Raw genomic sequence first — 27799 nt, 5'->3', positions numbered from 1 at the left:
CGATTTCATCATGCGACTGAAGGTCCCTGGTGATCTGCTGGTTAGGATTCAGTGCTCTCACCCGATGCAGCCATGTCTGAGAGCACAGGGAACACTTTGTTTACAAACTGCTTCAGCTCTGCATTCAGCACCATCATCCCAGAAATATTCCACTCCAAACTTGCTGTGCCAGCCCCACCTGTCAGTGGATCACAAAGTTCCGGACAAACAAGAGGCAGCGGATGAGGCTGGAGGAAATTACATCCAGCACTGGCACGCGTGGCACATATCACATATTCATTTGGGTTTCACTTTGCTTTGGCCTCCACCAACTCCTAAGACAAATAACCAGCTCTCCAGCTGCGAAACGCTCCAACATGTCCACCAGCTAGACGCCAACTGTGTCTATCTAGTGTTTGGTGCAGAGTAGGCAGTGTGCAATGGGTTTATCAGAACTTTTTAGCTGAAAACAGCTGCCTGTTACAGGTAGCGACAAAGTGATGTGCCTTTTCCAAGCAGCAATGCCCAGGGCATAAAAATGAAGCCAACGCGGAAGTGCTAAAAACTGCAGATCCTTGAATAACACTTGAGGCTGGCTCCAGAAGTGAATCAATCCCTGGAGACATCATTGTTAAAATGGCCCGACTTTACAGCAGAGATAAACATGTTTACAGCCTGGTAAAAACAGATTTGGTCTCTTTAGCTAATTTTAACATTCATGACAAATGTATGGAGGGTACAGAAGACAGTTTAGTTTCTATATATCATGACTGTACTGTGGGTAAAATTTCATATAACTGACTATAGTCTGTGAGTCAGATCCACCCCTCGCTCCTCCACAGCTCCACCCTCTTGTCCAATAAGGATTTAAAACAGGAGTCCACAATTAACAGGCGACATCATGGTAGCCATGTCCATTATTTTTACAGTCTGTGCCCTTTCACATTACACTATGCAATTTTATCAATTTTTAATTTGAAAATGTGGGTTAATGCTGCTTTAACTTTAAGCCTTGCATACTCTGATTAACGTGCCCTAACATGTCGTTGATCGCTCAAAATATAGAAAAAGTGGAGCAGTTGGAGCCACATGTGCTGTTTCAAAGTTTGACTGTGCAGACTAAGCCCGCCTCTTTCATTCCTTCAACCACCTTCTTGAAAAGGTTAGTGTTGCAATAGCCTACTTACACATATCCCAACCTGTCCTGTACATATCCAAGTCTTTTATAATGTCTAAAAGTAGTTGTGTTTTCCTTCTGACCAGAAATGTTGGCTTTTCTTTTAGGCATGCATCTCTACCCCAGCCTTGCAAACTGTTGACTAATTTGTGTACAACGCACAGAGCTGAACGTAAACAGGTAAGAGGCCATGTGTTGCAAACTGTGGTACAGTATAAACTCCAGCTGAGACCTTTATTCTGAAAGCATTGTATACATAGAATGTAAGTATGCATGTAACTGAGATTAAAAACTCCATCCAAACACATAACAGAACACCATCATATCACAACAATAGGTACAATAAAAATATACTATGTAAGACAGAGCCTTCACAAGGCAGCAATATTTAGTTATCTGTTTGTTAGTTAATTGAAGCAAAAGCATGCAGCTGACAATCCTGCTTCCATTATTCCAAATTTAAAATCAGTTACAGAGATAAGGGTTTTAACCTTTAAACAGTTTCTGTATCCTGGGGTATACAGAAACTGTTTCATTGGACAGGCTGTGAGGGAGGTACATTAAGTGGGTGCACTTTATATCACGAGAAACGCTGAGGGTGGTGATGAGTCAGTGACTCAGGTCATGTGGCTTCATACCATCATTCAAAAATATACTGATCATTTGCATCCAAAATCCAAAATGGGAGTCTACGTTGCCAAAGACTCTAGCCGTGAGGTACATGTTGTGTTTTTTTTTCATGTTTATGACACTTTGGGGGGACTTTGTTTGAAAAAAAAACAAAGTTTTTTTTAGGATAATTTTATATGTTCTTGTTAAGAAACAATGACATGCATTTTTACAACTTTGATAATATGAGGCGTTAAATTTCTGTAACCTGGAGAATACGTTACCCAGATATGGGTATAAAAACAGCAATAATCAGTCACAGACAAACTTGTGGTTTTAGGCCTTGTCTCTACAGATAATCAATAATATAAAGGTGTGAAACATCTATTACTATTTACTTTTTATTCTTATTATATTGCCAGCTGATAGTTCAGTTCAGAGGAGGGGACTAGTGAGGAAGATGAGGGTTGGTAACAGCATCAATCAAATTTGAATGGTAGCTCTTATGAGGACGAAGAGGAGGGAGCAAACCAGAGTGAACGAGGGAAGATGGTTAGATTGAAAATAGAAGTACTGAACATGTTTCTGTAAAAAATCTCTCTGTCAGGGCCGTCGGTGGCTTAGTGGATAGAGAGTAGAGTACAAGGCTGTTGCCGCAGCGGGTTCGACTCCAGCCTGTGGCCCTTTGCTACATGTCATCCTCCCCTTGAGCCCTCCCATCAATTAAAGGCAAAAATATCTTATAAAAAAAAAAAAAATCACTGTGTCTTCCTCTCTCTCTCACACACACACAAACACAAACACACATACAGGTGTAAGTGTAAAATTACAAAGAGAAAATCAGACGTTGAGCACCTACTGCTACAGCAATCTGCTTCCTTGCACCAGATGCGTTCTTGATTCCACTAACCACGACTATCAGTGACAGGATATTGCTAAAGTAGGGGCACCACAGTGAAGATGATGTTATAAAGACAGGAATAAGATGTGTTGTTCATAAATGGTAATAGGTAGTGGGTGGAAAATGACATACTATCATGTCATTTGAGCCTAGATGCATTAGAAAATAGCAGTTAATTAAATATTTATAAGCATCTGCCCATTTAAGGGTTAATTTTTAGCTTGGTCTGCAAATCGTTAAAAGACCAAAGACCGTAGTGGAACAGGTTCGTTTTGTGAGAATCTGTACTGATTAAGGCACTTTAAACCAAAGCCATTTAGGATTATGACTGCTTTGCAAATATAAAAACTTCTGGTTAAAGTAAGGAGGAAATATGCCTGAGATAACCTTAAAGACTGAAATGTACCAGTGTCTTGTAACCTACGCAAAGTAAGGGACTGTGTTTTCGAATGTGAAATCATTACACCAGAGTTGTTAAAGAAAAAAAAAAATAACAACCAATGCCCAACAGCTTGGTTTGTCAGCCCTAGCCCTTTCTGAATGTATTTCCTGTGACACACTGTGAAATAATGACTTATCTAGGGGAAGTCTGAGAAAGCATGTAGTCTAAATTGGCTGCAGACATTCCCCTCAATGAAAAGGTTATATAAAATGATGCATAAACTCTGCTGACTTGGAGCACAGATTCTATCCAAGATGCCTCTAAGATGTCCTTGTGATATATATTTTGACTGAATCAGGCTTTTGTTCATGCGCTCGTAGTCTCTTCTCTTGTTTTATCACCTCATCGAGACCTGCTTCCGAATACTTCTGGTGCACAATACATACTGCATGTAAGATGGTATCCGAGCTGACCTCAATAATAAATGACGAGAGTTACAGTTTGATGCTTTCAGAAGCTTTTTAGTGGTAATTTCTGTCCCACTTGAATGTTCCACAGGTACAATAAGTGAACCCAAAATAACATTTGCATCAGTTTCATTAGAGAGGTGAACAGTGCACACAAGACTGGCCCAGTTCTGCCAAAAACTCCCCAAAGACTACACAAACAAGATAACAAGAGAGATATCACAGGGCACTTGAAGCTCATTTGCCCTCAATACTCATTGTGACAAACAGAGCGCCGCGCAGACGAATTTAGTCCATATGATAAGTGACACTATATATAGCTCAGACGCTGTGTGGTGCTGTAATGTTGCAGATATAAAACGCTCCGGCTGAGGCACGATGAGATTTGTCATCACAGTTTTTACAAATGGGGTAAAAAGTCAAAACCATGTAATATCATTGAATAAACATTGCAGGTAGATTTTCCCACAGAGCAGAGATCATTACCAGCTGTAACAAGAGTGCTCATTTTGACTGGCAGAAAAGATGATCCAAATCAAACAAATGAGATTTATTAACAGAAAAAAAACACTGCATTGGTTGCTTCAGCTGAGTTTGTCATTTGTCTCCTCTACCATGAAGCACTACTCCCTGTCCTGCTGATAGAAACTGCAACTGGATGGCAACTGGAGTTGCTTGAGTTTCTTGAAGACATTTCGCCCTCTCATGCAAGAGGCTTCTTCAGTTCTGGTGTGGAGTTGCAGGCTTTAATCTCTAGCCCTTTTTAGATAGGAATTGTGCAAATTTGCAGGAAAGCCCAATCAGTCTTTTTTCAGCATTGGCAGTATAAAAACAAAATCGGGGAGGGCGGCAAAATGCTGTCTACCTTTTTCGGGGCAATGGGAGGCGTGAGCAAGTAACAGAACGTGTAGCTGAGCGTGTGACGTAAACAGTGACATGAGGGAAGCCGCGGCTAGTCAGTCCTTCGGCAATTCTCTCATAAGTCGGCCCGTTCTTCACCGTCCCTGTCATCTGACAGTTAATGGCCTCTTCGTTTGCGAGGGCAAGGAGGGCGCACAATTCCTTGTCTCCTCAGTTGCTCAACTTTACAGTGTCTGTCAGGTTTGCATTTCCCTCTTGCTACTAGCTGCTCGCTAACTCCTGCTATCAGCTGTTTCCTGTTTATCCACCACCAGTGGGCATCATCAACAGCTCCTCCCACAAGTCTTCAACAGCCCCTCCCATTGCGGAAGGCCGCCTCGGTCTGTTTGAACTAAAAGGGTTCCGCCAATATGACTACCCTACGAGGCGGAAAATTGGGCACATCTGATCACCTCGCCGATCCGGCTCTGTGTGTCTAAACGCTCACAGCTTGCCGGCAAAACGGCCCAACATTCGCGGAAAATCTGGCAGTGTAAAAGGGGTTTCTGTGTGGACGTCGAGGTCACGTGTGAGCTCTTAGTTTCAGAGACATGTGAGTCATTGACCCACCCTGCCATCATGTGTGTCATTGGAGTAAGATGGGACCAGGTGTGAATGGGTGTGGAGTCTGGGGAAGGATCCCAAGACTTCATTGTAGGTGGGTGATAAGTGGTGTCGAAGACCACCTTCTCTGTTTAACAATGGTTGTTCCCGTTTGACATAGATGGTCTTTTTCACGTCTATTTCGAACCATCTTTCCTCTCTGGCCAGGATGTGAACATCGCTGTCCTCGAAGGGAATGTCCCAGACCAGTGTCCATGACCTGGATGACTGAGAATCTTCACCGACAGTTAGGACAATGTTCAGGTTGCCAGGTTTTGAAAATCCTTCTGACTGTTTTACATCCCCCTCCAGCTTTTTTTGTTTTTGGCCACCTTTGACATGAATCAGGAAGCCCCCTCCCATGCACCACTAGGCTTACCCTGTAGAAAATGGCTGCAGGGCATCTTGCCTGAAATCCCGAACTGACAAGTTATCATAAAGTACAGTTACAGGTCCGTGCAGGATGGTGTGACAGTTGGATAGCTACGCTGCAGACTTCCATAATGGGTATTAAATTCAAAAAGATTCACCAAGAATCAGAAATATGCGACTAATTGAGCAACAGTGGTATTGGCTAAACTTGAACTCATTGAGTTCCCCTCTATACCACCCTGTCACTTAGCCTTACAATTTGAAATGGTGCATTATCCACTCCTCTAACCCACTGGTAAGAATGATACACTAACATCAGTGCTGGAAATCATTTTATGTGTAACATCTGCAGCGTGAGGCAGGGATCTGTAAATTGTAGTTCTGCAGTAAATCTTGTTAAGATATACCTTGACCAAGAGAGCTGTATGAAAATGGCCCCTTCCTCCTCTACTGTATAGTCATGTTAAAACACCCCCAGACAGGAGATCACCCGTAACACAAGCTCAGAATCATCCAAAGCTGGATTTACAAATGAATGTAACCTATTATACAATCAGTATAATGTTATCCATCTGCATCTGACATGGCTTTTTCCTCCACAAAATATTTATTTGCTGTGGATTTACTGGGTTTTGTCTTCGTGGCACTGAAAAGTATGCAACACATACTGACATGATTAACACGTACAATGAGTATCTCAAGGTTAAAATGTGGCAAGAGGAGCTAAGACTTTCAACCATGTCACACAGTTTTCATCAGCCAGCGGAGTTTCCTCAGTTGTTAAGTTAAAACTTTGAACATCCACAGTCCCAAACGGTAATCATAAAAGACAAAGATGTAGAAGTTGTTTCAAAAATGTGAATGTTTTCAAACTATTTCTCAGTGTGAGCTATTTCTGTACTGTAGGAGGCAGCTCCTGTTACACTTGCTTTTTTCTTCGGTCTCTTTTGCCAATCCTGTTACAGCCCTGTCAGTCAGTTACACATGGGAACAGCAGGAGAGCATTTAATGTGATCCAAGCCCCGTCATCTCTGCTCACTTGATAATGTAACACTTTACAGCACAGGGGTGGACACGCTCCTGATGGGAACAAGACCTCTAATCTCCACACGTTTCTACAAATAGCTTTTTGCACACATACTATAGACAGGCAGTCAGGGAGACTCCGGATTACACTGCAGTCTCTCTGAACAATTTATTCCTCGCTCTTCATTTAAAAATAACCTTTCTGAATCATTATGTGCTACTTTTAATTTATCTCAGGCTATGCAACATCACGCATAAAACTGAAAAATTTCAGAGGGGAAAGAAAGCGTTTGAAATGGATCCTTGTAAGACCTTGCACATATTTGATATTATGTGATGCCACTGTGCAATATTTCACCACAGTTTCCTCTCTGGAGTTTGGTGTTAATGGAGTCCTCTTTAAATGAAGTACCACTACTTCATCAACACTGCTTATAAATGACTCAACTCATCCTTCTGGTGAGTATTTAGTGTCCATATATGTATCTGCTTTTATTCAACACATTTCACTTGGGATAACAGGGGAATCCTAGTATTTGAATTTGAACAAAAGAACAATCGGTAACACTTTACTTGAAGGTATCTACATAAGAGTGACAGGACATTGTCATAACTATGACATGACATGGTCATGAACTTGTCATAAACATTATGCACATGTTATAAATGTTCATGTGTCATTAAGTGTCATTCGGTTTTTGTAATGACAAGTTGACATTGTTTGGGTTGTCTTGATTATGACGACTTGACATTAATCAAAGTGACATTACCAGAAGTTGTCTTTGTCATGACAAGTTGACAATTAATTTGTTTGGGATGTCCTTATAATGAAAACTTGACATTAACCAGGATGACATTACCAGAGGATGTCTTTGTCATAACAACTTGACATTAACAAGAAATGCACCTCTTTTTGTGTTTATGACAAGTTGACATAATGATTATTATTGTCATGACAAAGACATCTTCTGGTAATGTCACTTTAATTAATGTCAAGTTGTCATAATAAGGACATACCAAACAAATTTAATGTCACATTGTCATGACAAAGACATCTTTTGGTAATGTCACTTTAATCAATGTCAAGTAGTCATAATCAAGACAACCCAGAGGTTGAGCCCTCCCTCAATACTGAACCAATTTTAGAACGAGTGGTACCCATGAATCATATGCACACATACACATGGGGAAACAGAGCCCAGGTTGAAAAATACCAAAGTTATCCTTTAACCAGGATGACATTACAAGAAGCGTCATAACGACTTGACATTAACAAGAAATGCACCTCTTTTTGTGTTCATGACAAGTTGACATAATGATTATTATTGTCCTGGCAAATACAACTTCTGGTAATGTCACTTTTATTAATGTCAAGTTGTCATAATAAGGACATCCCAAACAAGTTTAATGTCAACTTGTCATGACAAAGACAACTTCTGGTAATGTCACTTTAATTAATGTCAAGTTGTCATAATCAAGACAACCCAAACAATGTCAGCTTGTCATTACAAAAACCGAATGACACTTAATGACAGCAGTCATGAACGTTAATGACATATACATAATGTTTATGACAAGTTCATGACAGTGTCATGTCATAGTTATGACAGTGTCATGTCACCCTTATGTAGATACCTTCAAGTAAAGTGTTACCGAACAATCTTCCATGTATAAAAGTACCTATATTTTAGTTTTAAACACAATCAAACCACCTTTCATTCTTAGTGAAATAAAAAAAAAGTCTTCTCCTCACCAAAGGCATTTTATAAATGAGTGTGTCTTAGTCTCCTTCCACCTCAGGTTTATACAGAGCGGTGATGCTTTAATCTGTCGACTCATTTCATCAGTTTGCAAAGCTAAATTTAATCAGCGGGTCACCAGAATAAATATGACTTGCCTTTTGATCGCAGTAACAGAATTGCGTTCTTTGCATGAGAAAAGATAAAAAGGAGTGAAATTGGAAAGGGAATAAAAAAAGGTCAAGACACAGAGACGAGTCCAAACAGCTACACAAATGTTGAAATTAAGATGGCAAACATTGTGTGCTCTATTGCACTGAGACCACGCATAAAAAGTTTTTGAAACAAGATGAAGAAACCAGTAGGAGTGTACAAGTGGGAAGTGAGAAAACAGTAAGTTAGAAATGAATTAACAGTAATGATGTGAAAATTACAGCAATAAAGGGATGAAGCAGATCATAAATACATTTCTTAGCCACTAAAGGGAGGTGTGCTTCACATGTGGGCAGCAGGAGACAGCAACATGTATTCACAATATTACTTAATGCTATACATTATAACCTTAATGAGCACATTTCAGGGCGATTTTGTACTCTAGCGACGTCTTCTTGCTTCCTAGCTTTCCTTTGTTCTGCACTATGTTCATTATTCCTTATCAGTTCTGCTCAGCCAGCCATACCAATCGGTCAAATCTAACAAACTTAAACATTAAAATTATGTTTTTATAACTGACATCATTGCAGTTGGAGAAAATGATAGTATCTTACCTGTGAAATGTCGCTGCAAACTTTGATAAAAAGTTCCCAAATGTAAAGAAGACAGGAGTAGATTAATTGCATTCAGAATGTTGAGTCCTTTCCAAGACAGAAAATCTATGTGTAAATGCCTTGTGTTCTGTATTGATTAGATGTAGGTAAAATACCACACAGGAAACATCCATTTAAAGAGGGACCGATTCTCCCCAAAGACAACCAAAAAGTGGTCACTAGAATCTTTACTGATCGAGCTTTAATGGAAAGGACAACCAGACTAAATTGATTGTTTTCTAATCAGCTTTTAATTGCAGAGTAGCTTCACTCACCTGAGTTACGAGGCAATTACCTCCCGCGCACTGACACGTTGATAACAGAATCATTACTGGACATCTCAGCCGCCACCGCAGCTGTGACGGGCCCGGCTACTCACACTGGGATCCCCCTGCTGCAACTGTGAGAACTCATCTGAGACACAGAAACTGGCAATGGCAGGACAAAGAAAATCAATGGCAGCAGCTTAATGTGGTAAAACCATGTTGACACTGAGCCAAGCTTGATGGAGTAGCGGAGCCAAGCAGTGCAGAGCCAGCAGACTCTTTTACAACAAGATTTTCATCTGAGTAATTAAAATGCAAAGCTGCAGCATATTCATACCAATGGGTTTGCAAATTATTTAACTTTCCAATTATGTTAACAAACTTGTAGGGAGGCTATGGTTAGCTGAGTTTGTAATGTAATGTTTAGCTGTTGCAACCTGTTTTATACTGGAGCTATGGAGCTGTTTGGGTGATGTCACTGTCATTATCTGATGCATCTTCACATGGCAAGTAAACTCCGAGGAATATAACAAACATACATAACAAACTGAAGTGCAATCACAACTCAGTTTTCATCTATTTGTAATCTTATTGTCGCTGCATTACCACATGATTCAGACACTTAACAAAGTCCTAGTTATGCTTGATATCAAGAGTGTAACAGTAAGGGACAATGTAGCACATCACAGCAGAGAGCCTCTGAGGGTGCAGTCATTTTATTCTTCTGGCATCATGATAAACAGCATGAGCACCGCTTCTAGCTCTGTGAACACTAAAAATAAACACAAAAAATTGTTGCTTGTTAAGCCTCTCGCCTAACACAATGTTCTAAACAGATCCTCTCGTCTTTACAGTCTATCACTTGCATTTACACACCTATACACGGCACATTAAATGGCGTTTTAAGCAACTCATTAAATGATAATTAAGTGCTGCTCAATTAGCATATGCAACAGTTCTTGGACCAGAGAATACAACACAGTGCTTTTCAATAACACTGCATGTAAACATTGTACAGGCATTTTGAGGTTCTTTCTAACGCCCATACATGAAGCCAACTATTACGTACCTTGCTCCGCTAACCAGCTCCAATTCATAGGCAGTGGAGTAGAAAGTTACATCAGGCCCAAGTACACATATCATTATGGTCCCCAGTGCATGCTATCGTACATCTATTGTCTTGAAACAAATGGAGACTTGACATTGGATGTAACCCAGCAATCATCACTGCATATCTGTCAAAATAAAGACAATTAATCATTTAATTGAACAGTTTTTATAGTTTATTTATAGACTTTAGACCTTATGTAGAAAAAGCACTTATTTTTGTGTTAGATAGCTACTGACTATTTAAAAAAATTAAGTAAACCATGGAGTAGATGGGTTTGCCTTTTGAGGACATACTGTATAGCAAATGGCACCATTTTTAAATTAGGGCCATTCTCTTTTTATCATTCCTCTGAACACAGGAATAAATTCAAGGTGGCACTCTGAACTGGCAAGGGCCTGCTCTCTCTACAGGCCCCTCCATCCCATAATCCCCAGTGCAGCCGCACCGCCTGCACTCTCTATATTTAGGCCCCTGAGCATGAGGAAACCTTACACACTTGGATGCTTTCACATGTAGTGCAGCCAACTTGATTGAAACACATTTTCTTTTTTTGCAGTGTCAAAGAGTGAATAACACACAAAAAAAATCTGTCAGATATGCTGACATGTACCACAGAGGTTTCAAGGTGAGTGAAATCCCAGAAAGTGAAATTATACCATTCAATCATGCAGGGTTCATGGGCCCAGAGCTTCAAAAACCAACACCTAGCGTATATGAATGACTGACCCTAAGCATTTACAGGAGAGGAAACTGTTCTCATATTTTTATATTTAGCCTTTCTGGCTTTAGCTCTGCCCCGCTTAACACAGAAATCCCGCCGATCTATCCAAAAAAAAAAAAAAAAAGAAAAAAAGATTTGACATAGGAAAGTCTCCCAACAGCAGACATTTGGCTTGGCTTTGGGACCAAACTTCCTGGAGTCTTGACCGATTGCCAGGCCCAGCCAAGAAATAGTCCAGAACATAATGCAGTAACATAATAATTTTAAAATTGAAAATTGTCAATTGGACTATTTGGATTTTGTATTGATCAAACAAACATGATTTTTTTAGTCTTTATGCTAAACTCTCTACAAGAAAGCAAGTAGGCAAACTATTTCTTTAATGAAAGTCAACTTTAGGTGATCAATACAGTTGATCAGCAAGTAAGATAATATTTCAATCAGGAAAAACAGAAGAATGAATTTTTAATACGAAATATGAGTGTATTGATTAGCAGATGATTTGTGCTGATTAAGATTTAACAGAAGTCTTTGGTGCTCGGACATCAGAGGGAGATATTTTGTGATTGAGGGACATCTGAGCGGCAGCAAGATAAGATCCCCCCATGGAGTCCAGACACTGGTGGTGGTGGTGGCTGATGACTCTGAGGCTGCTGACTGATGAGGTGGATGAGGCCGATGAATCTGTAAAGACTAGGGCCTGTAGTTTCACAGACCGGGCGAGGCAGAGGCGCAGCGCACCTGCGCTTCGCCAAATGGGTGTGGCCAGGCAGATTTCGCAAGTTTGGCACACCGTGCGCGCTGGCGCAGCTACTCCTCTGTCCCACCTCCGTCCCTCCTACCTGCGCAAGTCGTAAAGAGGGAGGAGAGAAGGCGTGGAGTGGGTTTTACACACATCACACCAATCAAATGAGCCCCTCTCCTCGCCCTTAAATGCGCTGTGTGAAGGCGTAATGAGAGTTTACTCAATTTGCCATGGCAGAAGAGAGCAACAGCGTCAGATGGCCAAACTTCTCCCAGGAGGAAACTGATGTTTTGGTCCGGGAGGTCCAAGCTTGCAGTGTGCGAATATACGGAACTGCGAGCAGACCTCCACGGGCTGATGATGATGCAAAGGTAGCCTGGGAGGAGGTCGCCACAATTATAAATTAATGTTGCGTTTCTCTCGTGTGCACGTGCGCTCTCTCTTTCTCTCTCGCAGTCTCACTCTGTTTCTTTTCTTTTGACTTTTCTAAGATGACAGATGCTGGATATATACTCCCTATCTGATGCTGTGGCTGTTTGTGGTTGGCTGAGAGGGGTGTAAACTCATTAGTCTGCAGCTGTGTTAATCAAATCAGGTTGGGTTTCCATTACGCGTGTCAAACGTGCCAAACGGTGCCAGTCCCCTTTGATCTGACATCAGATGTGACGGGACAGTTGCTATAGAGACATTTATGTGCTGATTGCAGATAGTTGCATTGAATAGTGGTTTTTGCGGGTATTTATTGCATTGTTAATGTGCCTGTGAGGTTTTGGTGATGTGTGCGCACTGTCCGCCGGTCAGCCAAACTTCTACTTACACCGGCTGCGCTCAGCCTGCGCTGACAGTAGACCTTTCAGCTGGCGAGCTTTTAGCGCACCTTCGGCGAAGCCTTTTGGCACGAAACTGTCACTGCCCCAAGCTGGATCTGTCGACACCTCCCCCTGCTGCGCTACCACACCCATCTCAGCGCACCTCGGTCTGCCAAACTACCAAACTGAACGTGCCTCGGGTTGCGCTGCTCGAAACTAGCTCTGCGCGTGGTGCGCCACCCTGTGCCACGCCGGGAAACTAGAGCCTTAAGTGGTGACAGGGAGGTGTAGGGCGTGCATGACTGCAGCAAGAAAGAACTAGGGCTTATATATATTATATATATATATATATATATATATGTATATATATACACATATACTGTATATATATATATATATATGTGAAATGAGGAGCAGTAAGATGATAGGCTGACAGAGAAGATGTGCTGTGCTACTGGTTGATTGTGAATCAGCTGATGAGTCAGTCGACAGACCCTGACATTGACACCTAGATATAGTGAGTGAGCATGCACACAAGGAGTGAATGGCAAGCATGAAAAGTTCCTTTCTGACTAAACTTTCACTAGAGCTTTATTTCAGCTCACAAAAATGTTACTGTTGCCTGGTAAATCCAGAACACATCTTGTGACCTCATTTTTTTTCTCTGTGAGACTTAACTCTTACTCATTTTGTTGGGATGAAGCCGAGAAACTGGTTAGTGCAAAATGTATTCAATGACTCCTCAGACTTATTCATTATTTTTCCTCAAGTCACAAACCACACTGAAAAATGATTCATGGTGGTTAGAGGATAATGTTTACAATAGAATAATCTTTCAGCATATGGAATTTCATTAGTTATATTTATGTGTTTCAGTCAGTTGGTAACTCATTTCAAGAAGTTGGTCAAAATCTAAAACATCTTGACATTTTGAGTAGGATGGAATAAAAATAAATAAGTTGGAATATCAAATACAATAATTTGACCACTAAATATCACCTCAACTTTTGAATGAATTTAAAGTTGGCTCAACTTTATTAAGCTTTTCCAGGTCAACACAAATCATGTTGGTTGTACTAAATTAATTCAGTTTGTCAGAATGTAAAAAGACTCATAGGATTGACTCAATAACGCCAGAGTTGTAACTACTTAAAAAGATGCATGGAAGTTGTTATCGTAGTTATTATTATTATTATTATTATTATCATTTTTTTTTTTAAACAATGAACTATTTTTTTTAGAGTGCACTCTAAAAAATGATTCATGGGGTTAGTTTAGAGCCATTGAAATAAAGATGTTTTTCAGCATTAAAATAATTTCGACATCTTTGATTAGGATGGAAATAAAATAAATAAGTTGAAATGTCAAAATAATTTGACCACGAAATATTGCCACAATGTTTGGATAAATAATAAGTTGGCTCAACTTAATTAAGCTTTTCCAAGTCAAAGCAAATCATGTTGGTTGTACAAAAGCAAATTGAGTTTGTCAGACTGACTCAATAATGCCAGAGTTAGAACTACTTAAAAATGCATGCAGCCTGTTTCTCTAATTTTGTTTTAGTTAAATCTGTAGAGTGCAGTTGGCAGTTTGGGTAGATAGCATGGGTATACGATACACACTGTATGTAAAAGTATATGATTAATGGCTACTGGATCTGTAACCTTACCAACAGCAGAAAAAGGCAGTCAAAAGCAAAAGAACCATGATGCTAAACCAAAAACACAAAAACAAAGACTTCAGAAAACAAAGGTTGCTTTAGTTTTCTTAAATCTGGGCTGTATTAACGCTGACTCATCCTGAGGCAACTGTAGGCGGACCTCTCAGCTCATCAAGCTGAGGGACAAGTGCTGAGATGGGGACTGAGAATGAGGAAGGTGGGATAAAGAACCCATCGTGTATTTAAGAAATTAACAGAATAAGTAATCAGACATGTAAAGAAAACAAAGGAACCATGTCATTTTCACAGATATGTTTTTATTTGTCAAACTGAAAGAGCTTTTGTTCGAAGCAACATCTTTTTGACTGTACACAGTTTCTCACTCTCCTCTGCAGGCTTGAACCTAACCAGCATTACAATAGGTACGTTTTCTAGATAGTGATTGACACTCAGACTGAGGAGGTAAGAAATAATACGTGAACAGCGGACACAGAAATACAAAGACAGGATGAGTTTGCGCCCTGCTCCCCTCTCGAACCTGTGAGATGAAGTTTTACAATGCACAAGACAATCGATGGTGAGCACAAAGTAAAGGCTATTAGATCTTTATGATATGCAAGAACATAATGTGCCTGTGGACATCTTTGTTATACTGTACCGTTCAAACTCATACATCATGCAAACTTCCTCAAAGCTTTGTAGCAGGCCTGCTGACAGGAAGCTGACTACAAAGATCAATCAGAGCAGATGCTGGCCAAGATATTTCGAAATAAACAACTGAAGAGTGGACAAATAATCTGCCTCACCTGTGTCCATGAGCCTAAGGAGTGACAGTCACTGATTCACACCAATAACAATTTTCACATATTGGTAACCTACATCAAAGACTTTCAGTGTAACTTACATTGAAGTACAGATTGCATTTGGCAACATAAGACAAGAAACTCTTCCAAGATATCCTATTATTACTTGCCAAACCTGATCACAGTTGGCTGTACCCACTTCCAGTTATTGTTTTTACTGTTAAGTGTCAACTACAACAACAACCATGTTGATGGCATGACAGCTGAGAATGCCCTGGCACACAACAATATCAAGTAAGCACCAACATATTTGGAAGGTGGCACATTTCCTTGCTGTTCTTTTAGTCCCAAAATGAATGCATTTTCATTCATTGAATATAAAGTGATGAAAATTACAGTGGCACTCTTGTATTTCCAATCTAGTCAGGCAACCAAAAAATATTCGCAGAGGTTGGTGCATTAAATTAAATAAGGTTTTCCTTACTTTCTCTTTCAGGCTGGGATGCAGTCCCAGAACAAATGCATTGTATTCCTACAATATGAAATGACTGGATAGTTAAGTGACTGAAAGCTGGCAGGCATAAAAGCAGCTTCCCTCAGCTCTTACTCTAGCACTCGAGAGCTTTGGGAAAACTAGTCAAGAGTGGGAACCACTAGAGTAATCCAGGCCTATTTTTAAGCCGTGTAGAATGAGGCTGTAAGGTTCGACACCGCTGCGATACCTCAGGTACTTGTTTACTTCCATTTATTAAACCAGCCAAGCATCTCTGTTCATTTACTTCAGGACGCAGCCAACAGCAGAATCCATACAGTGAAAACTGCATAAATAGAATTTTCTGATGCGACTGGAATAACAGCATCTTTATCCCCTGCAACCTTAATGTGTCTAAATATTTTTAGCTCGCTGAAACCATTTGAACATGCAGAGAGCTGCTGTCATGTCATGTGAAAATACCCACAAGCTCTTGAACATAAAATTTCTCATCCAGCATGATAAAAAGATCAGATCCCCTGAAATAAAGAGGACGTCCATATTTAATTTAGAGCTCTGTGCTGTTACCATGGTTCATCATCTCCGTAGGTTTGAGATAATGACATATATTAATATATTATTAATCTCGGACATTTGCTCTCTTTCGAAAGAAAAAAAAGGAAGAAATGAACAGTTATCATTTATCATGTCAAAGGGATTAAAGACAATAATAGACTGCTTTCAATATTTGAATTATGCATATATGGACATGATTTAAATAATTGCTCTCACTCATTTAACATTTTCTTTAAATAATAATACAGAGATATATTTAAATAGGTGGCCAAAAAATGATATATTTGTGGGCTATCATTATTATTATTATGAATGACATCTATCCTGAGCTTTGTAATTGATGCAACTTGAATCTCCAAGACAACACGGAGACGGTTAAACAGGTTTTATGTATCTGACAGCTGAGACAAATAAATCTAAATAAATACAATTTAAAAAAAAAAAAAAAAAAGCACAAACAATAATTCCAAATATCTTAGAAAAAGTGTAGCCATAATCAAATACAAATTAAAAAATGGAGCCCCTTATGAGAGCTTTAAGACAAGTCAACTATAGAGACAGCCTACGAGCCTCAGTGTCAGTGCTGCAGTACCAAGTTAGACTGCAGTGCTTGTTTATTGTCTCACACATCAGTTATCTTCAGTAAGCTTTTGCAGTGTCTTGTAATGTTTCAGAACTATTTAAAAATGCACATAAAAATAGGTCCCTAAATCAAAGCCATTGCTCTCAGGACTGGAGGTTTTAAATGATTTGTCATAATATACATTTATTATTCACGCACCATGCAGTTTCTTAGTCTTTTACATATAATACAAGAGCATTAATAGTGTTTTGATTGATGTAGTAATGCCAGTGTCCATTAGGATAAAAGCATGGCTTGAGGAAGTGTAGTAATCAAAGTAAAAATATAATTGATGATGTGATAACGTGTGATCTCTACATGGCGTTTCAGACAGTTTAGTTATGGTATGATGTTGGTTAATTATGTCCAATGAAGCACGGCAGACAGGTTTCACATCTTTGTTAAAAAGTGACACTGTACAATAGCTTCCATGGCGACAAGTTAAAACCACAGTGAGAACCCCTCTCTCCGACTCCGCCCCCACGCCCACCCCTCCCATATATATTACAGAAGTTCATTCCAAACAGGATGGTAATTCTTGAGAAGAATAAAAAGACAAAGATCACGCTTTAAAGAGGAAACTTAAAGACAAAAGTGGATCAAGGGCAGGTTTTTAAATCATTGTACAAAAAGAACAAACAGCAACCCACCACAACCAAACACATATTCTTGAAAAATCCATTGGAAATTTATTTCTTTTTACAGGTTGCACAGTTTGTTTTTGAAATACCGGGTTGAGACACCCCAGTACGCCAAGGGACAGGGGACAATGGCAAGAAAGATGGAAGAACAGGACTTCACTCTTCCTCTGTGCATCCGAGTACTTCTGCACGCAAAGTGATCCTGCCGTACCATGACCAGGGGAGGATCCGGATGAGCCGAGCATAGATGGGTGGATCTATCACGTTCTTTCGGTGTGTGTCGTTGTCAAAGTTCCCTTGGAATACCTAAAAAGGCAAGAGCATGAATAAAAACTTCAGTCAAGTTTGGTTTGCAAGAAAAAACATTAATATGAAAACTGAATTTCAATGGCGCAGTACTATTTGAGGGTTTTTAAGACTTGAAACATGGTAATCAAAAGCTTTAGAAGTCAGTATGTTGTGGAACAATATCTTCAGTGGAAAACCACAGCAACCAAATCTAATGCCTTTTTACTGGAGAGGCAGCTGTAGAACATTCCTCGTGCATTTCTTGCCTGATTTCTGCAGACTTCAAGGCCTCATGCCTGAACAGGTACTGAATGAAGTGCAGCCAATCAGAGCTTCAATCCAAACTCTGCCAATAACAGTACATTTTCAAAATTCAGTCCTATTCTTAGTTCTTTTCTTTTATGCACCACACATGCGAGCACATCAACAGTTTCCTCCTGTGGAAAATTGTGCGTTGTTAGAGTGGCACAGCTGGAAGTCCCACCTTCACAATTAGAGACAGACATCTATTGTTGTCTCTCCTGCTTACTGAGTGCTGTTATTAACATGCACCTTATGCTTGTTGGGCTTGTTTTCTTTCAGTTTTGTTGTATTTTTTTTAATTTTTCACCCTGGCAATAAATAAAAAAGCTTTTGGTGCTTGCCAGAAATGTTGCCATAAAAGGTAAGCCGTGCTTATCCAGTGTTGATTCTGTAAAACTTATAACATATTGTGCTACAGACTAATATGCATCCTGAATCAACATACCTAGACCCTCATTATGTAGCCACTGGCATATCCTCCACTGAAGCGCTGAAAATCCAATTGTATCTAATTTCAGCTAAACATTCAAGTAATTAGGAGAGAAATTTCAGTGCCTGCACTACTTTTACACCAATTCAATGACATTTAAGCGCATTTAGATAAGACTTGAAAGAACAGTTCAAGGGTTAGCTACCTACCAGATACAAATAAGCTAATTGTCATAGTTTTCTGTTGGTGTATGCTAAATAGACAGTAGAAATTAAGTGTATTAGGAAGAAATGTATCTACAGGGACTGCTTCATTGAAGGATATGATCATTTAAATTAAACAGACATGATTATGCCTGTGTAATTGGGATGTAATGGGACTCACTGTTGTGTGGAATGGAAAATTAGTGGGCCAAATCCAAGCAGGTGCCGTAGGCAGAGGTTGACCTTTTCAGAGTAAAGCTTTAACTAATTCTTTTTGAAATAATCATAGGAGCTGGTTTGGATTTAGATAGTCAGAACATGGTCTTGATGGTTTCATTGTAACATATATGTGCTAGAGACAGTAGATATGCAGAAACCACACAAAGGATGTTGGAAAAAAATGTTTACAGTTTTTGTGCGGACGCTAAATACCCTAAAATGGAAGGTGAAAGACGGGCGTTGAAGACTTAAAGAGGACCTATAATGCTCATTTTCAGGTTTAGACTTTTCTTTAAACATTTTTAAATGCTTCAATGTTGAAAAAGACTTTATTTTCCTCATACTGTCTATACTTAAACTCCTGTGTCCATCCTCTGTCTGAAGTGCTCCTTTTTTAGTACCTGTCTCTTTAAGCCCCCTGTCCAAACTAGGACCCTACAATACCAGAGTAGCGACACACATTGGTAAAGTGGAAAGTTGGTCACGTGCCCTCTAGTGGCGGGATAGTGCATTGCATATCCGACCAAGAACTGACTGAACTTCAGTATTGCTGCATTGCTGCCGACCAGGAATTCTTGAGCGTTTCAGTCAAGCGAACCTAAAAGCATAATCTACTGTAATAGGAGCATCAGTGACCCGTTTACAGCCAAAAAATAACAGCTGTCTACCATAATGTTACTCTCTTCATTTTGAAATAAACAAATTATAAGCATGACTTAATATGACCAAGACATCTAGAATTAAAAACAAGGCCGTTTTCATCAATTTACAAGCAAGTGCGTGTCAGACGTACTTTAAGTGAATGGGTTTTCTGGTCAGAAAGGTAATGCCCTCATGCCCCACTAAAGGGCATGTAGGGCTTAACTTCAACATACCACAGGAGTCAATGGAAGTGTCGTCCTATCTGGTATTATAGGGTCCTAGTCCAAACAAGCCCAATCTGCTCTGATTGGTCAGCCTTTCTGGGCACTTTTTACAGCTTCTAAAACTAAATCCTCACAACGCAACTTATTCCAGTTGGAGTATGCTCCAAAATCATATCAGTTACCTAAAATACTAGTTCCCCTGATGTTAGCATGTTGCTACATGTAGCAGTGTACACAATGTAAACATGTGCAGTAGCGTGCCTGAAGCAGATGACCATATAAAAGAAATCCACCACAAGCTGACCTCAGCTAGTCTTGAAAGTAGAAACAAAAACATTGGAAAGAGAGTGTTCAGAACAGTCTGAAATCCAAGGTTTTTGCAGTGCTTACATATGTTAACCTCATTATTTGAAAGTTTGGCCCTCTTTCAATAAGAAGAACATCCAATAATGTAACATTTTCTATATATGACAGAAAATAAGGACATTTATAATATGTCCCCTTTAAGTTTTAAGCACCGCATCATAATCTGCTTGGTGAAGTAGAGAGATAGAAACTTTGCCACTGAAAAGAGTATTTGGGTGTAGTGCTACTTTGAGTGCACTACCAACAGGAAAAAAGACATTCACATAAACCTCCTTGTTAATAATAAAAAGGACAATAGACATTGATGTGAGGAATTGGTTAGACAAATTGAGTTAAAGCTTTGTCCACACAGATGGACTTAAACACTGCAAAAGCAACAGGAATCCTTTCATTGGGAACTGAACCTTGAAAAACAAAATCCGTTCCCCTCCTGAAACAGAAGCACAGAGTTGTTTTCTGCTCCACTTAAAAAGAGATTTACACAAAATGGAGCAAACGCTAATCATTCCAGTCAACTTAAAAAAAAAAAAAAGGAAAAAAAGGATTAAAACACATTCACTAGAAAGGTGGCAACCTGAGAAAATAACCGCGCAATCATAGCAAAGTCCATCTATTGTCTGTATTCACTTTTCCCATTCATGATTGTAGGGGGTTGGAGCCGATCCCAGCTGTCATTGGGCGAGTGGCGGACAGGTCGCCACACTATCACAGGGCTGACACATAGAGACAGACAATCAATCACGCTCACATTCACACCAACAGGCAATTTAGAGTCAACAATTATCCTAACACCTGCACATTTTTGGACCATGGGAGGAAGCTGGAATGTAAATCACATGTTCAGTGCAGGAAACACACAGAACTCCGGCCTAATGATAGGAAAAAGAAAGCCTGTCATTTTGAGTCCATATGTGTAAAAGACGCCTGAGTGTGACATCTCAAGTGGAAAACAAAATGAGGCTGTGTATTGGTTACAAAGGCTAAAAATTCCACATGCACTGTCCCCATAGATGTGCATGTAATTCTCGGCTCTACATACACCAGTGCACTGTGAGAATTACACAACTGACTCTCGCGCAACATGCAGTGAAAAACAAATTTATAACTATTAATATTGTGGCGCAAAAACAGGGCACTGACAGATGAGACAGAGCGGCACAACCGACAGCAGCATCACGTAACACTGCGGTTAGGTGAGGCGTTGTTTGCAAAAACCCGGTCAAGCCAGCCCTTTGTTTGGACCCTTTGATGAGGGTCTATTCATACCGAGTGGCCAAAAAGGACGAAGGAAGACTCAGATTTCATCGATAATTTTTCACATTTTATATATGTAATAAAACCGCCGGCAAAGAAGTCCTACTACGGCCAATTTGGAGTTACCAATTAATCTGCATGTCTTTGGATTGTTAAAGGAACCTGGAGTACCTGGAGAAAACCCACACTGACACCAGAGAACATGCAAACTCCACACAGAAGGGCTCCCCCATCCCGGGTTCAAACCAGGATTCCTCTTGCTGTGAGGCGACAATGTTAACCACTGCACTGCTGCAAAGTGAAGTTGTAACTTCTTTTTCATTTCTTAACACTAATCTCGACACTGTTGCGTCGTTGCTACCACAGAAACTGCTACTTTCTTTCATCTGTCACAACATATCCATCCACTCTTTTGACTGTATTATACTCTCCTCTTTATGGAGCATGCTACTCAAAAACTGACTCGCAGGTGAATTAAATTATTCCCACAACACCACTGACACTCATGTTTAGGCATTTTGCAATTCTTCACAAGTATATAATAGCTTCCTGGGCTTGATGTCAAAATGCTCTAACGAGTGTGGTTTGTTGGCCACTTTAGCTTGATGTTGGTTTTTGTGAAAGCCTAAAACATTACAACTGGAAATTCCATTTTATTTGAGCCTATGTCGCTTCTGTTGTAAAATGATTCTCTTAAAAGCATATCATTTTATATATAAATCTTAATAAGGAGACTGTATTGCACAGATTCTATAGAAGCTGTAGGATGAAAGGTGGTTTACAGATACTGTAATAATCACTCACATGGAACATTAAGGCATCCAGCAGTGGCTCGACATATAGGATACAATTATCCTTGATCAATAGGAGCTAATGTGACAAGATATCAAACCTCTGCCTCCTCTTTCTCACACATACTTCCATTAATACGACTGCTTTCATGCAATCTTTTTTCTGATGGTTTCAGTGCTTTTGTGACTTACTCTCACTGCAGACTAATGCTGCAAACATGTGACAGGTGTACGCTTTCATTACTTTCCTTATTTCATATGTCTAACACAAACGAGCGCGGGCCACTTTTTTTCATCCTACATTCTTTTTCATCATTTTCCTCCTGCAGTGAAACTCATTCTCTCCCCTGTGTTTCTCATTTATAGTGTAGCGCGGAGCTTCGACTGTATTCAGACAAGGCTTGCATCTGCAAACAAGCAAACACTACATCACATGGCATTCTGCCCTCTCTGTCATTTCTCCCTCTTTCTCTTCATGTCCTTGGCTTCTTTCTTTAAACTTCAAATCACTTTAATTCATGGTTTAATATATTTCCAACACTGTTTCTGCCTGAAAGGTAATTTAAGAAATATCACTTTTATGCAACATAAAGAGGTTACTTTAACATATGGTTTTGAGTGAACATAAACCAATGTTGTTTCTTACCATAACTTGTTGGGAGAGACCAGAAGAATCAGCAAGGTATTTCAAAAAGACTCAGAAGTTTGGATGACTGTAAGATGAGCTGATGTTTTTGACTTTTCCTAGATTCTCTTTTTCTGTCAGGACTCTTTGTGTTCTCTGTTCAGTTAGGGAAGATAAATATGCATGATGAAGCGCATGAGTGAACAAAAGCAGTCGGTGTTCCGATACCAGGGACATTTAGGAGCTACCTTATTGTCTCACATTGTGTTTGTGTCGGACTGCGAATCGACTGATCTACAAATTAGGTCCAACACACACAACTGCAGGTAAACTTGTAAGTGTTCAAGTGCATGGCTCATAAGTACGGTTACAGTGAAAAGAGCTTATATGGATTAAAAAGCTTTGGACAGAATCATTACAACATAAATGCAGTTTAAGTAATTCCCCTATAGTAATGAAGTAGTCCACTTACAGTGTTAGTTTTGGGTCGTTTCATATGTGATAACATATGGAAAAAAGTTGAAACTATGGTACCTTTATTGTTTATACGTTACTCCCATATTTTGCCTCAGGGTAGCCCATCTGCTTTGACCTGGCTATCGCTACCTGAGGCTGGTGCTACGTGGACATTGACGTCATGATGGGAAAAATTAAGTTATTTTCTCTAAATGCCAAATGTTGTTTCCTTGAAGTTTCAAACTGCTGGCCATTGGGTTGAGTCATGGCTGGAGACAGAAAACAAATGCGTATTGCATATTTGCATATTGTAGAACTGCACATTCTACCAAGCAGGGCAACAGATGCATGGACATTTTAATAGATCTAAATACACCATTGCAGGGTCTATAATGCTACCAGTCTTATCCCGGTGGCTAACCACAGTAGTGCAAGAAATAAATCCCCTACAGCTCAGAAAGCCATCATAATAGACCATCTGTTAAACTGTTGACAGTATCCCTTGAACAGCAGACAATGAGTTACTACTGTCTGTAAAGTGAAAACCAAGATGATTTAATAAATGTCAAACTTTCTCAGAGCTTGGAAAAAATATTTTCTATCACTATTTTTAGTCCCAGATTTCTCCAGCTGAGTACCAGACTGATGACGCCATTGTTTACTCACTGTCTCATTTCATGATGGGGCACTAATGCTTTATAGAGCAGCAGCAGTATTTTCCAACTGTATGATGTTTCCACACAGTATATTAACAGTATATCACAGCATGTTCATTTTATTTTTTACTCAATAACCCTGGGGAGAGGGACATCTATTTTGAAACCAGGCAGAACACAAAATTCTACCAGTTTCTAAACCATCTTCTGTTGACGTGTTCTTCTCACTTTTTATTGTATCTCAGAACAGCAACATTTGACATCAGGAAGCAAGAAATGTGTCACTTCCAGAAGTGTTGCCACAACTGTAATGTGACAACCAGGGCACATGATAGCACGCTATAAAAGGCAGGACAGGAAGGCCACAAAAGCAGCAGCTGATTGAAATATGACAAGAATCTCTCCTAGACTGTCTGGGGACCTGCACAGTGTCAGAGGCAATGTCTCTAAAATAAACTGTCTGGAACAGGATATGTGAAGAATCACAACAACAGGACAAATACTGTAATACTACCATGGGGAAAAAACAGAAAAGGGATGAGCAAGGTGATGAATGTTTCTTCAACAACAACATTTTGGTAAACAACTTTAAGTATATAAAATAAGGCAGCGGCAGAAAGAAAATAAGTACAATATGCTGTATGTCATTTTGATTCGCTACACCAAACACTACCAGTTAAACCCAGCGGTACTCTACTGTAAAGAATGAATGTAAGCCAGTACCTCTACCCAAACCTTACCAAAGCTGTATGAGACTTTGCCAACAGTGTTTGTTGCTATGATCAAGGGTTGCAAGCTTCACAAGTATGCCATGTACTGTATAGATATCATCAGGGGTAATCAAAAACGTATAAATGTACTTATCTAATTCATTCATTTTCTGTAACTGCTTATCCTGTTAGAGGTCACGAGGGGGCTGGAGCCTATCCAAGATAACACTGGCAAGAGGCAGGGTACAACCTGGACAGGTTGCCAGACTATCACAAGGCTGACACATAAAGACAGACAACCACTCACGCTCACATTCACACCTACGGCCAATTTAGAGTCACCAATTAACCTGCACGTCTTCGGATTGTGGGAGGAAGCTGGAGTACCCAGGAAAAACCCATGCCCTGCATAGAAGGGCTCCCCAACCCGGGGATTCGAACCTTCCACCCTGGATTCGAACCAGTAAACCCTCTTGCTGTGAAGTCACAATGCTAACCACTGCACTACTGTGTATTTATTTCGAGCTGTCTATGGATTACCTTTCCAAATTTTATCAGAATTGGATCAGTTGTGCAGCAGGCTTTTCCTATCCCGATAATCCTAAACAACTCCTCAATTCTCTCTGAAGATCCAATTTTGACAGTTTTTTTGACATAGTGATATGTGCCAAACTGATGTACAGTATTTGCAGGCAATCACTTATGTTTACTGAATTATAGAGTTACAGTAATACAACATACCTTCCTTTGTTTTGTCCTATAAAACCTTACTGACTGGGTATCCACATGCATTGAGCTAATTCAAGAACAGAGACGGATCCAACATAATGGCTGCTTTTAATGGTGACCTGACTGTACCAGAATCAAATTACTGTAACTACAGTAATTACAGTATTAACATACATGAATGAGGCAGCCGCTAATACTGAAGTGCACCTTGCTGTGCCTGACCTTTAGCCAACCTCCCCAACAGCAGCAGAATGAGGACAATAGAGCAAATGGTATTTGCGCTATCTGCTAAGTACTGGGAAGTGATGTAAATCAAAGCTGTAGTCTTTTGTTTTAAACTCTTAGTTTAATTTAGATTCTGATGCCAAAGTCAGGCGGCACTGCTGATGTGCCAGAGAAAATGAACAAACAAACAAACAAACAAACAAAAAACTCAACCAAGGTGTTTTTACATTGTTCCGGATTAAAGGACCAGTGTATTCGATTTATGGGGATATATTGTATAATCCATCCATCCATCCAACCATCCATCCATCCATTTTCAATGGCTTATCCAAAGCCGAGTTGCAGGGGCAGCAGGCGGGGCAAAGTATTTCAGATGTCCTTCTCCCAGGCAACGCTTTCCAACTCCTCCTGAAAGAGCTTGCTCTACTCCCTCCGTATGTCCGAGCTCCTTACCCTATCTCTACAGCTGAGCCCAGCCACCCTTCTGAGGAAGCTCATGTCGGCCGCTTGTATCCGCAACCTCATTCTTTTGGTCACTACCCAGAGCTCATGACCATAGGTGAGGTTTGGGACGTAGATGGACCAGTAAATCGCAAGCTTTGCCTTCCGGCTCAGCTCTCTCTTCACCACAATGGTTCGGCATAGTGTCCGCATCACTGCAGGGGCTGTACCGAACCGCCAATCCATCTCACGCTCCATTCTACACTCACTTGTGAACAAGACCCTGAGATACTCGAACTCCCTTGCTTGGAGCAGCAACTCGCTCCCAACGCGGAGGGGGCAATCCACCATTTTCTGGCAGAGAATCATGGCTTCAGACTTGGAGGTCTGTGAATGACATGTTCATATCTACATATCTCTTCCACAGTATCTGCCATATTGTTTCTAGTTGTTTCTAATGGTTTCCAGCACGGACGAATCAAATAATGGCTTCAAACTGCTTCGTTCAGTGTTCAGTGTAGTTCTCCTACACACTTGGCACACGGGAGAAGATTACAACCTGCCACCTCAGCTGCTAGATGCCACTAAATCCTTTACCAGACACATTAGACCTTTAAGATTAAGTCAAACATGTGGGAGCTGGTTGAGATCAAGTCTCACTCCATCGCCCCTAAGTATAATTATTTTATCCAGAGACACAAGCGTATAGGGCACACTTCTCTATGTGTGTCTTCAAACTGACCCAGGAGCCACAACTCTGCTCCCAACTATTGATTTTCTCAGGCTGGTAGAGTCACGGGTATACACATTACTAAGGCAGGCTTTGTGTGCCCCTCATACTCCATTATTTAAACCTGCTGCACGGGTCAAGAGAGCAGGACACTCAGATCCCTTTGCTCTCTGCCCTCATGTAGAAGCCTTAGCCTTCCGTAGTGACACCAGGGAGACACTGCCATGCCTTCGCTGAGAGGTCAAGAGCTGCCCAGAGGAGGCAATTACACTCAAACTGAGATGCACAACTACTCCTTCTAGGACAACAATATGTATGAAGTGTTCTTTAATCCTGAGTCAATAGTTTCATGACCATAGAAGAAAATCTGACTATTAGTGGTTATATTTAAGATGACTATATGTTCTTAGCTCTCTAACATTCAGTTACCCTCTGACCTGGAGGGCACAAATGGCTAATTAACCCCTGTGTCACCTGAGTGAAACACAATTAACCATAAATCAATGGCTTTTGTGCTTGATTGCCCCCCATCAACTGACTGTGTAAATATTGACACCTAGGAAAGAGCAGCGGCGTGGGACTGGGCAGCGTAGTGACCTAGGTGTGGAAAGTGTGTGTGTGTGGGAATGCGGCCGAGCCGATACATACAATCATGGAATGTATCCCACTTTAATTATGTTTAAACAGTAGACTATGTTGTTATTTGTCTCAGTTACAAGTGCAATACACAGGTATTTGGGATTTGTGTATACAGAAAAGGCAAACAAGGCACTCTATGGATTTTGTAGAAGGATACTGTTGCTTGTGTGTGTGTGTGTGTGTGTGTGTGTGCGTGCGTGCGTGCGTGTGTGCCCTGCTTTGACAACATCTGTATTCTGACAGAGCCTCCTCTCTCAATCTAGATCTAACTGCCTGCAGCCTCTGCCACACAGGAGCTGGAGGGGGGAGCTGAGAAGAATACTTACAAGCCTCTACCACTGTGCCTGAACCAGACACCCAGACGTACATGCACACACACACACACACACACACACACACACACACACACGCACAATCACAGTATATCCCTGCCAAGTCAAGCATTGTGGTGTGGCAGGAGGAGCCTCGGGAGTCCAACAGC

The 27799-nt window shown here is 40.4% G+C and overlaps 1 protein-coding gene across 2 annotated transcripts in view; it reads right to left on the bottom strand.

Moving 5' to 3' along the window:
- Window positions 1–14570: 14570 nt before the first annotated feature.
- Window positions 14571–27799, bottom strand: part of LOC125890468 (EGF-like repeat and discoidin I-like domain-containing protein 3) — a 149661-nt gene continuing 136432 nt past the window's right edge. For both annotated transcript variants that reach the window (XM_049579133.1, XM_049579134.1), the window contains exon 10: window positions 14571–17693. In XM_049579133.1, the coding sequence (XP_049435090.1) occupies window positions 17544–17693 (150 nt within the window). In that variant the 3' untranslated portion in view covers window positions 14571–17543. The remainder of the gene's footprint in view (window positions 17694–27799) is intronic.

This window comes from Epinephelus fuscoguttatus, linkage group LG6 (assembly GCF_011397635.1).
Source record: "Epinephelus fuscoguttatus linkage group LG6, E.fuscoguttatus.final_Chr_v1".
NCBI lineage: Eukaryota > Metazoa > Chordata > Actinopteri > Perciformes > Serranidae > Epinephelus > Epinephelus fuscoguttatus.
Note: the sequence above shows the minus strand (reverse complement) of the source record. Positions and strands in the feature narration are given on the sequence as shown.